Source organism: Bubalus kerabau, chromosome 10 (genome assembly GCF_029407905.1).
Source record: "Bubalus kerabau isolate K-KA32 ecotype Philippines breed swamp buffalo chromosome 10, PCC_UOA_SB_1v2, whole genome shotgun sequence".
Lineage (NCBI taxonomy): Eukaryota > Metazoa > Chordata > Mammalia > Artiodactyla > Bovidae > Bubalus > Bubalus kerabau.
Window position 1 is genome coordinate 28,378,826 of NC_073633.1, and position 15,136 is coordinate 28,393,961.

General features: G+C 40.1%; 2 gene segments (V, D, J or C); both read right to left on the reverse strand.

Moving 5' to 3' along the window:
• Positions 1-3,496: 3,496 nt before the first annotated feature.
• LOC129621964 (T cell receptor delta variable 1-like) lies at positions 3,497-4,328 on the reverse strand. The segment is given in 2 exon segments: positions 3,497-4,062; positions 4,280-4,328. Coding segments are annotated over 2 exon segments (471 nt in total).
• Positions 4,329-13,629: 9,301 nt separating this feature from the next.
• LOC129621965 (T cell receptor alpha variable 18-like) lies at positions 13,630-14,180 on the reverse strand. The segment is given in 2 exon segments: positions 13,630-14,009; positions 14,135-14,180. Coding segments are annotated over 2 exon segments (426 nt in total).
• Positions 14,181-15,136: the final 956 nt, after the last annotated feature.

Sequence of the window (15,136 nt, forward strand, 5' to 3'; positions counted from 1 at the left end):
CAATACACAAAAATAAACTCAAAATGGATTAAAGATCTAAACGTAAGACCAGAAACTTTTAAACTCCTAGAGGAGAACATAGGCAAAACGCTCTCCGACATACATCACAGCAGGATCCTCTATGACCCACCTCCCAGAATATTGGAAATAAAAGCAAAAATAAACAAATGGGACCTAATTAAACTTAAAAGCTTCTGCACAACAAAGGAAACTATAAGCAAGGTGAAAAGACAGCCTTCAGAATGGGAGAAAATAATAGCAAATGAAGCAACTGACAAACAACTAATCTCAAAAATATACAAGCAACTCCTTCAGCTGAATTCCAGAAAAATAAATGACCTGATCAAAAAATGGGCCAAAGAACTAAATAGACATTTCTCCAAAGAAGACATACAGATGGCTAACAAACACATGAAAAGATGCTCAACATCACTCATTATCAGACAAATGCAAACCAAAACCACTATGAGGTACCATTTCATGCCAGTCACAATGGCTGCGATCCAAAAGTCTACAAGTAATAAATGCTGGAGAGGGTGTGGAGAAAAGGGAACCCTCTTACACTGTTGGTGGGAATGCAAATTAGTACAGCCACTATGGAGAACTGTGTAGAGATTCCTTAAAAAACTGGAAATAGAGCTGCCTTATGATCCAGCAATCCCACTGCTGGGCATACACACTGAGGAAACCAGAAGGGAAAGAGACACGTGTACCCCAATGTTCATCGCAGCACTGTTTATAATAGCCAGGACATGGAAGCAACCTAGATGTCCATCAGCAGATGAATGTATAAGAAAGCTGTGCTACATATACACAAAGGAGTATTACTCAGCCATTAAAAAGAATACATTTGAGTCAGTTCTAATGGGGTGGATGAATCTGGAGCCTATTATACAGAGTGAAGTAAGCCAGAAAGAAAAACACCAATACAGTATACTAACGCATATTTATGGAATTTAGAAAAATGGTAACAATAAGCCTGTATACGAGACAGCAAAAGAGACACTGATGTATAGAAGTCTTTTGGACTCTGTGGGAGAGGGAGAGGGTGGGATGATTTGGGAGAATGGCATTGAAACATGTATAATATCATATATGAAAAAAGTCGCCAGTCCAGGTCTGATGCATGACACTGGATGCTTGGGGCTGGTGTACTGGAACAACCCAGAGGGATGGTATGGGGAGGGAGGTGGGAGGAGGGTTCAGGATGGGGAACACGTGTATACCTGTGGCAGATTCATTTTTATATATGGCAAAACCAATACAATACTGTAAAGTTAAAAAAATAAACAAATTAAATTTAAAAGAAAATTAAAAAATAAAAAATATTTTACCTTGGTGGCTTCTATTGTTTCTGATGTGAAGTTAAGTATCATTCTTAATGATGTTTCCCAGAATACAATATGGAAAGTGTCCATGGATATTGGCAAGATTGTTTCCACTTAAATAGATTTTTGAATTTGCCTTCAATCATTGCAGTGAAAGTCACAATCTTCTGCCAAAACCAGAGTGGTGGACTTGCAGAATTCCTTATTCAAATTTATGGCTTTCCTCATAGCATTGCTTCTGAATAAGGAGATTGTTTTGTAGGAAGTCAAGTATGGCAGTGAGTGGAAATGCTTGCTATGAACAAAGAGGTTATGGGATGGGTAATAGAAGAGGTAGTTATAAATACCAGCTATAATCATGTGGTCATTTTCAGGAATGAGAACAATAATACTTAAGTGAATTTGTTTTTCATTTTGATATAAATATATTTATGTATCACATTAACCAATTTTAATTCCCCTCTCCCATTTGCCTGCATGTAGTAACGTAAGATATGCTAATATAAGTCGATCTTATATCTTATCATAGCTTAGTGGTGCCTGGAAAATCCCATGGATGGAGAAGCCTGGTAGGCTGCAGTCCATGGGGTCGCTAAGGGTCAGACATGACTGAGCGACTTCACTTTCACTTTCATGTATTGAAGAAGGAAAATGGCAACCCACTCCAGTGTTCTTGCCTGGAGAATCCCAGGGACGGGGGAGCCTGGTGGGCTGCCATCTCTGGGGTTGCACAGAGTCAGACACGACTGAAGCGACTTAGCAGCAGCAGCAGCAGTGAAGATAAAGGATTCAATGGGAGAATGTGGCTTAGCTATAAAAGAAAATAACTTCACTCCCAAATGGATAAATGAACTTGCTATAATCTTCGCAGGATGAGGTTAGAATCTTTTGGGTTGAATGAGGAATTACTGCATTATATTAGCAAGAACTGTGGTGTTGGAAAAGACTCTTGAGAGTCCCTTGGACTGCAAGGAGATCAAGCCAGTCAGTCCTAAAGGAAATCAATCCTGAATATTCATTTGAAGAACTGATGCTGAAGCTGAAACTCCAGTAATTTGGCCACTTGATGAGAAGAGCCACTCATTGGGAAAGACCCTTGTGCTTGGAAAGATTGAACACAAAAGGAGAAGGGGGCAGCAGAGGATGAGATTTTTAGATAGCATTACCAAATCAAGGGACGTGAATTTGAGCAAACTCTGGAAGATGGTGGAGGATAGAGGAGCTTGGCATGCTGCAGTCCATGGGGTCACAAAAAGTCAGACACGACTTAGTGACTGAACAGCAACAACAACATTAGCAAGAAGCATAGTTTTACTTTCTTTATTCAAAAGTTGTTAAGAGAGTACAGATGGATGCCAGGTTAACAAACAGGGTACTGTAGCAGCTTTGTACTATCTAAACTAACTGGAAATATCTTTCCCAGAAAGTGTTTCCCGTATTGTTCTTGGTTAGGATTGGCCACAAAAGAAATTTGTGTAACATTTGCAAGGTGATTGTGATGAAGTAGCCATAGGTTTTATGTTTTGGGGGTTGGTACAGGGCTCCAGGGACTATGGTTATTCAATCATATTGCTGCTGCTGATCTGATAGCTCAACTTATTGTTGACTCACAACTCCTTCACTTCCCACCAAACCTCCTCCTTGTCTTCTCTGCTTTGGGCCGAGTATGCAGGCAGCATGTCTCCAAATGACACCCACTTCTCCTAAGGTCACCCACTACTGTGAGACTGAAGGAGGTGAAACAGACACATTTTAGTGTGTCTTTGTGGTTTCCATTTACCTAATGGCTCTAGTTTGTCCTTATGAGTCATAGTTTGTCCATGCTCTGGTCTATATCCAACTTTCTTCTTCAAATATTACTCTAGCTGACAAACAAATAGTTCAGTCTCAACATCAGATACCAAGATAACAGATTTGTATACACTCTTCCACCAGATCTAGCAATTACCTGAGTCCTAATCTTTATAACTAATTTCTTATTCCACACCACTGGTGGTTCTGCTTCTTTGATTGTACCTTCAGTGACACAATACTAAGAATAAAGGACTAAGGAAATTATTTTTATGATGATTCCAAGTAACTATACCCAGACTTGTGATGCGAGTGTATTTTAGTGAAACTGTCACTTTTAATTATTTATGGAGCAAGTTTAGACAACTTTACACATGTTCTGTATGATTGATTTAGTCAAAAATTCAACAAGAGAATGTTAACAGTAGAAAATTACTCTGGACATCAAATAACAATGAAGAAGCTTTTACTTAGAATTAAATTCTATGATCCAGACCACTGATGAAGCAACCACACAATTATCATTTCTTGCTGGGATCTGCAGGTGTGCATCTCAGCTGGAGTCCTGCAGCATGGAGGCTCTCTCTTATTAAGCTCTGGGGTTTTTGTTCAGCTTTTCCCATTACTTCAACCATTGTGAGTTCACGGAGAGCACAGAAGTACTTTGCAGTATCTTCCAGCTGTAAGGCTGAAACGGTGAGGCTGATGGAGTTATCTGCTTTCTGGAAGTTTACAGAGTAACGGCCATCCCTTGCATTCCCATCGTCTGAATACTGACGAATGAGGTAAGTCATCTGTCCACTGGGAAGCTGCTTGTACCAAAAAATGTAGTAGGAGATCATGTACCAACTGACTTCATACTGACAGTTCAGAGTGACTGACTGCTCCACTTGACGGGTTATGTCTGGCTGGTCTTGAGTAACTTTCTGGGCCACACCAGATCCTGTGGAAAAAATCAGAAAACAGAGATGAAGCAGTGAATAAAATAGTGTAGGAATTAGACTCATTTAGGTCACCAAAAAGAAAAACTAAACTGAAATCCTAAGATGCTTGCTTTTCTCCAGTCCTCCTTTCCTCCCCAAGTCCCGGTGAAGCACCATGCACCTGTGTGCAGGCCTTTCACCCTGAACACTCGCACCCATGCTTGAAAGCATCCCTACCAGAAAAGGTGACGGCCAGGAGCACCCAGAGCAGGCTGGAGAGCGGCATGAGGCATGGATTCCCCTGCACAAATCTATTTAATTCTGCCTCAAGCTGAGATTTCAGTGTCTTTAAGTGCCTGAGAGCACATATACATAGTACCTGGGTTCCTTGTGACTCTCCCCCAAGACAGGAAGTGGGGTTTGTCATGTAGATCAACCACATGGTCTGTGCACAGATGGAAAAAGTCTCAGTTCAGTTCAGTCGCTCAGTCCTGTCCGACTCTTTGTGACCCCATGGACTGCAGCAGGCCAGGCTTCCCTGTCCATCACCAATTCCCAGAGTTTACTCAAAGTCATGCCCATTGAGCCGGTGATGCCATCCAACCATCTCATCCTCTGTTATCCTGTTCTCCTCCTGCCTTCAATCTACCCCAGCATCAAGGTCTTTACAAATGAGTCAGTTTTTCGCATCAGGTGGTCAAAGTATTGGGGTTTCAGCTTCAGTATCAATCCTTTCAATGAATATTCAGGACTGATTTCCTTTAGGAGGGACTGGTTTGATCTCCTTGCAGCCCAAGGGGCTCTCAAGAGTTTTCTCCAATGCTACAGTTCAAAAGCATCAATTCTTTGGTACTCAGCTTTCTTTATGGTCCAATTCTCACATCCATACGTGATTACTGGAAAAACCATAGCTTTAAGTATATGACTACTGTCTGGCTCATCACAAATCTTTACTTTGTCTACCTATTTTTCCCTGGTCATTATGTTTGGCAGATTCTGAAAAGGGGCATGAAGAAAGCAATTAATATTAAAGGTTTGAACTGAGGGAAACTGAAGATTAAACAAGTTGACATACATCGGTAATTATTCAGTAAAATGATTTTTCCATCCTGTTTAAGATATAATTTTGTGTAGCCTATGAAACATTCTTGTAATCTACTGATTAGTCATTCATTAACCTTTACTTACTTGTCTCCATCCAGAATCTAGTGACTGTTTTAAAATATTCACAGATCTTAGGCCTTTTGGGTAAAAAGCAATCTTATCCAAAATAATTAATGTATCTCTCTCTCTCTCTTTTTTTTTATTTCTATTTTTTTTACTGAGTTCCAGGGATCTACTCAGATTTTTCAATAAATAAAATTACTTCCACATGAAATAATTTTTTAAAAATCAGTCCATCTGAATTTCAGAGCCTATTCAGTGGTTTGTATTTAAATGAAATTATAACAGGAATAAAATATTCTTTTGAAATCTGATACTGCTTCTTATGCATTAGACTTTGAGGGGGATCAGGGTATTCAATCCTCTTACCTCTAAATGTAGAATTGTACTTATTAGATCATGTGTCCTAGAATTATCATGTCACATTTTCTGTCTCATTGGTCCAGAGTATTCCGTCTCACTTGTTAGTCACTCTTTATTATTTCTCTTTGTAAAATAAAGTTAAGATAGACATGCTGGAGTTTTCCCTGATGTAATGCTATAATGCACTCCTACGAAACTTAATATCTACAGACTGCAAACACTTAGTACCTGTCAACCCCACAGAAGCTGGTGACTGAAGTTCTCTGCACTGTTTCATGTCCATGTGGAATGCAGCTGTCAATCTTCCATTTGGTTTCATTGCTGTAATAGATGAATTAATATAAAAGAACAAAAGCAAAGAGGCAAGTAGAATAGAAAATACAGACAAGTTCTAAAACAGTGCCAGTTCACATAATTTAAGATCAAGATAACTCATAAATGAGTGAAGCAGAAAGGGAAGGTTGTATTTATCTGAGACATCTACTCTTCTGTCCCATTTCACTTCTGAGTGCTGGCAGGAAATGAATGCCTGGGCTTGAAATTATTTGTAACTAAGCAGAGGAGATCATGAATGACCACAGCAGCCTGTGCAGCAGCATGATATTATAAAATATAGATATATATTAATACAATAATTGCATATATATTAGGAAACTGATACTGATAAAATTTTTTTATCAAAATACAGACTGTAATATTACCCATCAGTTTTTATATGTGCTCTTTGGTTTTGATATGAAGCTCTATGAAGTTTTATCACATATATAGGTTCTTGTACCACCACTAAAATCATGACACAGAATTGTTCCATTTCTCTAAAGAAACCCTCTTTGCATACCTTCCCCATCCCTGCAATTCTTTATAACCCCAGTAACTACTGATCCCGTTTTCATCTCTGTATTTTGTCCTTTTGAGAATATTGTATAAGTAGAATCATACTAGGTATATAATCATAATAATCCAATAAGGGTAATCATACACCATGTTGCCTCTGAGATTGACTTTTTTTTCATTCACCATAGCATCCTGAGATCCATCTAGACTATATTTGTTTAGTGACTAAGTCCTGTCTGACTCCTTTATGACCCCATATATTGTAGCCCGCCAGGCTCCTTTGTCTATGGAATTTCCCAGGCAAAAATACTAGACTGAGTTGCCATTTCCTTCTCCAGGGAATCTTCCCAACCCAAGGATAAAACCCAGGTCTTCTGTATTTCAGGCAGATTCTTTACCACTGATTCACCTAGGAAGGCCCATCTAGGCTGCTAAATGTATCAGTAGTCTGTTTCTTTTAATCGCTACAAACTGTCACCAACTTATGGTATTGATTTTGGGGTTTTTTTTTTTTTTTTACTTTCCAGTGGTAAGAAAGCAATACACATTCAGTAGAAACCATACTTGGAATTTTTAAATTTGATCTTTTCCCATCCTAGCAACATGTGGCATATATTCCAGAATGACTAGACCATTCTGGATGACTCTGGGCAGCAGCAGTGAGCTGAGCTCCTGGCAGCAGTGAGCTGAGCTCCTGGCCAGCCCTGAAATCATGAGCGTAAACAACCGACACACTTACATTCATTCTGTACTCATACAACCATTCTGGTTTTCACTTTCAGTGTGTGTGTGCTAAGTCGCTGCTGTTGTGTCTGACTCTTTGTGACACTCTGGACTGTAGCCCAGTGGGCTCCTCTGTCCATGGGATTCTCCAGGCAAGAATACTGGAGTGGGCTGCCATGTCCTCCTCCAGGGGGTCTTCCCCATCCAGGGATTGAACCTGTGTCTTTTATGTTCCTTCATTGGCAGGCAGGTTCTTTACCACTAGCATCACCTGGGAAGCACCACTTTCAGTACAGTACTCAATAAATTACATGAGATTTTCAACACTTTTGTATAAAATAGACTTTGTGTTAGATGAGTTCTCCCATCTGTAGGCTAATGTAAATGTTGAGCACCTTCAAGGGAGGCTGGGCTAGGTATATCAAATGTATTTTCCACCTATGATATTCTCAACTGAAAATGGTTTATTGAGACACAACTCTATTGAAAGTTGAGAAAAATCTGTAAATATGATGTCATTGTACAAAAGATATATTACAGTTGCATTTACCCAGTGAAAGATACTTGGCTGATTTCCAGTTTTTGGTGACCACAAATATAGCTGCCATGAATATTCAGGTACAGATTTTTGTGTGAATGTTTTTCATTCTTCAAGCATAAATACCCAGGAGTGTGCTTTGCTGAGTTGTAAGGTAAGTGAGTATTTAAACTTATGCAAAAGTCTTGAACTGTTTTCCAGAATAACTGGACCATTCACCCACCAGCAATGTATAAGTGATCCAATTTCTCTGCATCTTTGCAAGAATTTGGCATTGTAAGTATTTTTAATTTTAGCCTTTATGATAGATATGAAGTGGTATTGCTTTGTGGTTCTGCTTTATTGACTATGCCAAAGCCTTTGACTGTGTGGATCACAATAAACTGTGGAAAATTCTGAAAGAGATGGGGATACCAGACCACCTGACCTGCCTCTTGAGAAATCTGTATGCAGGTGAGGAAGCAACAGTTAGAACTGGACATGCAACAACAGACTGGTTCCAATAGGAAAAGGAGTATGTCAAGGCTGTATAATTAACTTCTATGCAGAGTACATCATGAGAAAGGCTGGGCTGGAAGAAGCACAAGCTGGAATCAAGATTGCTGGGAGAAATATCAATAACCTCAGATATGCAGATGACACCACCCTTAGGGCAGAAAGTGAAGAGGAACTCAAAAGCCTCTTGATGAAAGTGAAAGAGGAGAGTGAAAAAGTTGGCTTAAAACTCAACATTCAGAAAACGAAGATCATGGCATCCGGTCCCATCACTTCATGGGAAATAGATGGGGAAACAGTGGAAACAGTGTCAGACTTTATTTTGGGGGGCTCCAAAATCACTGCAGATGGTGATTGCAGCCATGAAATTAAAAGACACTTACTCCTTGGAAGGAAAGTTATGACCAACCTAGATAGCATATTCAAAAGCAGAGACATTACTTTGCCAACAAAGGTCCGTCTAGTCAAGGCTATGGTTTTTCCTGTGGTCATGTATGGTTGTGAGAGTTGGACTGTGAAGAAAGCTGAGTGCCGAAGAATTGATGCTTTTGAACTGTGGTGTTGGAGAAGACTCTTGAGAGTTCTTTGGACTGCAAAGAGATCCATCCAGTCCATTCTAAAGGAGATCAGTCCTGGGTGTTCATTGGAAGGACTGATGCTGAAGCTCAAACTCTAGTACTTTGACCATGTCATGCAAAGAGTTGACTCACTGGAAAAGACTCTGATGCTGGGAGGGATTGGGGACAGGAGGAGAAGGGGACAACAGAGGATGAGATGGCTGGATGGTATCACTGACTCGATGGACATGAGTTCAAGTAAACTCCAGGAGTTGGTGAAGGACAGGGAAGCCTGGTGTTCTGCAGTCCATTGGGTCACAAACAGTCAGACATGACTGAGCTACTGAAAAATGCAATACATAATTATAGATATAGATGTAGATACATAAAAGCATATTAATTGCAACATCCCTTTTGTCTTGGGCTTTGAAGACAGCCTGCAATACATGAGAACAACACATGGAGAGAGACCACAATACAAGCTTGAAGACACTTGCAAAACATTTATAAGCCCACTTTTTAACTTTCCTTAGCCTATTCTGCACAATAATGATATATGAGAAAACTGATAATTCACTAAAGAGTTAGAATAAATAGGGACTTCACAGGTGGTGCAGTGGCTAAGATACTGAACTCCCAATGCTAGGGACCTGGGTTTGACCCCAGCCAGAGAATTAGATCCCATGTGCTGCAACTAAGAGCTGGCACAGCCAAATAAATTTTTAAAATATTAAAAACAAAAGAGAAAAAAGTGAAGCTGTGGTGATATATATTTTCAATCATCCTCACGTTAGAGGAGATTCAAAGGATTGACTCAGAGAGTTTGAAATATTCCCCTGGAGTCTGGAGGATTTTGAAGCTCACGTTAGGTTGCAATGACAACTTCTCTCACTTTACTGTGGTAAAGAATCTGACTGCCAATGCAGGCGATGCGAGTTCAATCCCTGGGTCAGGAAGATTCCCTGGAGAAAGAAATGGCAACCCACTCCAGTATTCTTGCCTGGGAAATCCCATGGACAGAGGATCCTGGCGGACTACGGTTCATGGGATTGCAAAGAGTCAATTCTAGGATACATTTTTCTTCTTTGATGTGTTTTGATTTATTCCTTGAAACTGCTTAAATCTATTTTCTTCATTAAAAGTTGATCTCTAGATAACTTCCTTCTTTCCAACACGTTTTACAAAATTCAACTCTTTTAACTGGTTAATTACTTGATGACTTGGCTATGTAACTCTATTGTCTCTCTCTCATCTCTCTCCTTCACACACATGCGTGTCGCAAATGCACACACACACACACACACACACACACTTATACTTTCTTTTCTGGAAAGTTGCTCTTTATTGGGATCATTGTTATTTGTACAATAGGGATAGAAAATCCTTACACAAAGAAGAGTGTCTTCCTTTTTGGAATTCCAGATGAAAGCAAACCCACTAGGTTAATTCCCACCTAATATCACCCAATAGTGCAGAGACTGAACTCTTTAGGATGTTATATGACATCTACTCTGTACATATGTGGTGCAGACATCCAAAATTCAAGTTAATTGGAGTTAATTGGGACTAAAGTATAAAGCAAAGCCTTCGTATAAAAGAATTTTGTGAAATAAGGGAAATATGACTGTTTAGTAATTGCAGAGTGAAAATGCTCTATTCTCCTGGGTCACAGAAATGAGCAGGGAGCCACATCAGAAAGATTTAATGGTAAACTCCTATTAAACTCCTGGGAATTGTCAAGAAAACCACCAAATACCTTTGTATTTATTCCAATATTGTTTACTATAGTGAGTAAAACAACTTAAAAAACTAGTAAAATGGAATTAGCCCAGAAGTATGATAAAATCACACATTGGAATATCACCATTAGAATGTGTGATGTTGACCTGTAAATAATGTGAAATAATTATTTCACAATATACTGTCAGGTAAAATTTCAGACTAGAAATACCCTATAAGGTATGAATCTCTAATAGAGGTTTTTTGACTAGTAAAATTGGTGAGTTATTTTGTTTTTAGCATTCCTTCTTTGCATATTCTATTTTCTACATTAAACATACATAACTTTGTAATCTCACATAGGGAATGTGACCAGGTGATGAGGTTAGTTCTGAGCAAACTGTAGGGTTTCATTTCTCCTTGGGGTAAAGATTTGTGGTAACAGTTACTCTATGCACATCATTCCAAGTCATTCATGGCACGGGTGAGGCAGGGCACAGGGAGGGTCCAAGAAGTGTCCTTCCAGAGATATTTCAGATCCACAATGATGGCCAGACTTAGCAATGCATAAGTATTTGTGCAGTGAACCTAAAACTCTGACAACTCAGGTGCAGATTTAGTCAAATACTATTGAATTTTTTAAAGCCAAATTTCATACTTTAATAAAATCACTATTTGAAAGTTTTTAAAAAAATTTTTGGCAAACGATCATCTGCAAGATAAAGAATTGAAGATAAAGGTATTTTTGATGAATGACACTTTGAGATATGCACTCTGAGCTAAAGATAGCATTTTCCTTACAGTGAAGTTTTCACTTCTAACCCCCCTACCTTTTCCTGACCTTACCGAGAATCTCACTAAGGTGTTCATAGCTGGGGGACTCCACACGTTGACATCTGAGGTTTCTGTGGGGCTCCCTCAGGCAGTGGCATCACTGTGGTCTCTCAGAGCACAGAAATACATGGCTGAGTCCTCGAGCTGTGAGTCTGAGATGGTGAGGCTGATGGAACTCGTTGCTTTCTGGAAGTTAAAAAAATACTGACTTTTTGTTGTATTCAGCTCATTGTAAGACTCCTGATGAATAAGGAAAATCATTTCCCCGCTTGGTGGTTGCTTGTACCAGAATAAACAATACGTATAGCTATTGGCTTCATATGCACAGTTCAAGGTTACATCCTCCTTCTCCAGCACAGAAATTTCTGACCGATTTTGAGTTACTTTCTGGGCCATGATGGATCCTAGAGAGAAGAAAAAAAAAGTATATATATATATATATATATAAATTATATATATATAATTTATATTTATAAATATATAATAATATATAAATATATTTATATTTTATATATATTTATATAATTTATATAATATATATATATAATTTTTTTGTTCTCTCTCTCTCTCTCTCTCTCTATATATATATATATATATATATGAGAGAGAAAGAGAGACAGAAAGGAAGAGCCTGATTCTTCTGGTAGAACTCAGAGGGCTTCAAGGAACAAACAGAGGATTAACAGTTCTAATTCCTCTGCCAGTTAACCAACTCTCCTAAACCTCAACAGACAATAATAACCTGCCTTACCTCTACACATGGGAGCTGAGCAGAGCTGAGTCTGTTTGCGGTCATCCTTACCAGCCTTACCAAGGCAGACAGAGGCTATCACAGCTCTGAGCAGGCCAGGGAGCCCCATGCTGGACGTTCTTCCTCTGAGTGAAAGGCTCTGTGTTCTCTCTCAAATTCGGGTCGAGATGCCTGACCTGTGCCTGCCAGGGCACATGCACAGTGACTGAGCTGTGAGATGCTTCTGCATCAGAACAGGAAATGTACCTGGCTGATATCAGTTTGCCTGTGTCATGCCATGGCTTGTGGATGTGGTTGGTGATTGTAACCTGCCTATTTAGACTTGAAAGTCACTTGGTCATATCTGACTCTTTGTGACTCCATGGACTGTAGCCCACCAGGCTCTTCTGTCCATGGGATTCTCCAGGCAAGAATATTGGAGTGGATTGCCATGCAGTAATTAAATTAACAACAGTTACATCAGGGCTGCATGCATATTCAGTCAATGCATCTAGGATAGACATATGTTTTGTGACAAAAACAATTTATTATGATTACAGTGAGCTCTGAGAACAAAGAGTCATCCATTTTTGTATAGCTCCTTTTTGGAGGGAGGGATCTGCAGCCCAAATTTACAGTGAAATAAGCTCGTAAGCTTTTCTTTCATACAGGAAGATAAAACTGTTTATTCTCAATCACCATAGCTTTTCTTCCTACAATCCAAGGCATGGGTTTCTGGGGGAATTTACGCTGGATAAAGTTCCTTGTCTGTTTAATGCAATCATAGCAAGTTTCCTGGTGGACAAAATTTGTCCAGCTTTATGTGTCTAACAGTAATCAATAATGTGTGCTAAAATAATCTTGCTTTTAAATATCCACCCTATAGTCAAAATGAGGACAAGCTCACCAGACCATGCATTCTTATTTCCTTATATCAGAAGTGTAGCCCTAGAGGCTGCGTGCCACGACTCCTGAGCCCATGCGCTGCCACTACTGAAGCCCGTGCGCCTGGAGCCTGTGCTCTGCAAACGAGAAGCCATCACACTGAGAAGCCCATTCACTGCAGTGAAGAGTAACCCCCACTCACTGCAACTGGAGAGAGCCCAAGTTCAGGAACAAAGACCCAGCTGAAGCAAAAAAAAATAAACAAATAAATAATAAAAGAAACATAGCCACTCAAAAGTCACAAACGCTTTTTCATCGCACGGCTGCAGCAGCTCCAGTTCAAAGGCTTTCACTGAAAACAGCCCCTCAATAGTGTTACGTCTCAGCCACATGCAGACTGGTATGTGATTTTCTTGGTGCTTCTGTGTTGGTTTATGATTATGATTCAGGTGATGCAGCTTTTAATCATCTATTTCTTTTCTCTAAATGAATTATTAATTCTGTGGCATCTAATATCCATCTTACATTATGAGAAAAATAGATTTTTTTGTAAGTCAGTCTAGGGAAGAGAGGAATCTTTCTAGCTGAACAAGGGTGCTTCTGGGGATTGGAGCTTGGGTCTTCTTTAAGACTGACATCCACCCTATTATCCCTGTAGAGCAATTTCCAACCTCCTGAGTTTCTAGGATAAGACCTGAGCTTGATTGGTTTTCCTGAAAAACTCTAAATGTAAACTAAACTCTGATCAAGGAGAGAATATACCTATTCCTGCCTTCAGCCTCCTGCTCCCCTTGGGTTTGTGCTCAGCTCCCCCGCAGCCCTCTCTCACTGTGTCACTCAGAGCACAGTAGTACACGGCCGAGTCTGATGCTTGCACTGCCCGTTTCTGCAGGTGGAAGGAGCTGTCACTCTTAAGAGTGGCCTGAAAACCTTCATGCTCTGGCCTCTGGTTTGTCATTGAGCCCTTCAGGAGGAGTTGAGGAGCTTTGTTGAAATGCTGGACGTACCAGAAATGATAGGAACCTGAATACGTGGTCTGGTAAGTGCAGTTCAGGGTCAGGAGAGCCCCCTCTGAGACAGTCACTGGGCCTTCTGTCTGGTTCACTGAGTCACCATTGGTCCCTCCTACAAGAGAATCACTTTGTTATAGTAGAAATGTATAGGAGGAGTTTTCAGCCAGAGAAGAAAAATAAAACTTACCTGTTATCATAGGAAAATGAAAAATCATTTTAGGACAAAATGCTACTTACCAAGTATTAAGAAGATGACAAGAACTGAGTGAGTGGCAGAAAACATTCTGGCAACAGTTCTTGTTCCCTAGAAACATCAAAACTAACAAAGTTAGTCTCCGGCTGGATGTTACAGAAGCTCCTCACTCAGAAACCGGGAACCCCTTTCTGCACAGCAGCAGTCATCTGTCTTGTGGCTACAGAGTAGGCAAGTCAAACCAGCTCCTGAATACAAAAAGGAATCGCATCTGAAGGAAGCCCCGCCCTCTGGTGGTGATCTTAAAGATTACAGCACAGTCATATCTGACCTCAGTACAGTTCAGTTCAGTTGCTCAGTCATGTCCGACTCTTCGCGACCCCATGGACAGCAGCAGGCCAGGCTTCCTTGTCCAACACCAGCTCCCGGAGCTTGCTCAAAGCCATGTCCATTGAGTCGGTGATGCCATCCAACCATCTCATCTTCTGTCGTCCCCTTCTCCTCCTGCCTTCAATCTTTCCCAGCATCAGGGTCTTTTCCAATGAGTCGGCTCTTTGCATCAGGTGTCCAAAGTATTGGAGCTTCAACCTCAGCATCAGTCCTTCCAGTGAATATTCAGAACTGATTTCTTTTAGGACTGACTGGTTTGATCTCCTTGCGGTCCAAGGGGCTCTCAAGAGCCAAGGGGCTCTCTTTTGAAGACCACAGTTCAAAAGCATCAATTCTTCGGCACCTAGAATTGGTCCAACTCTCACATTCATACATGACCACAGGAAAAACCATAGGTTTGACTATATGGACCTTTGTCAGCAAAGTAATGTCTCTGCTTTTTAATATGTTTTTTAATATGCTGTCTAGGTTGGTCATAACTTTTCTTCCAAGGAGCAAGTGTCTTTTAATTTCTTGTCTGCAGTCACCATTCGCAGTCATTTTGGAGCCCTAGAAAATAAAGTCTGTCACTGTTTCCATTGTTTCCCCATCTATTTGCCATGGAGTGATGGGACAGGATGCCATGATCTTAGTTTTTGAATGCTTAGTTTAAAGCC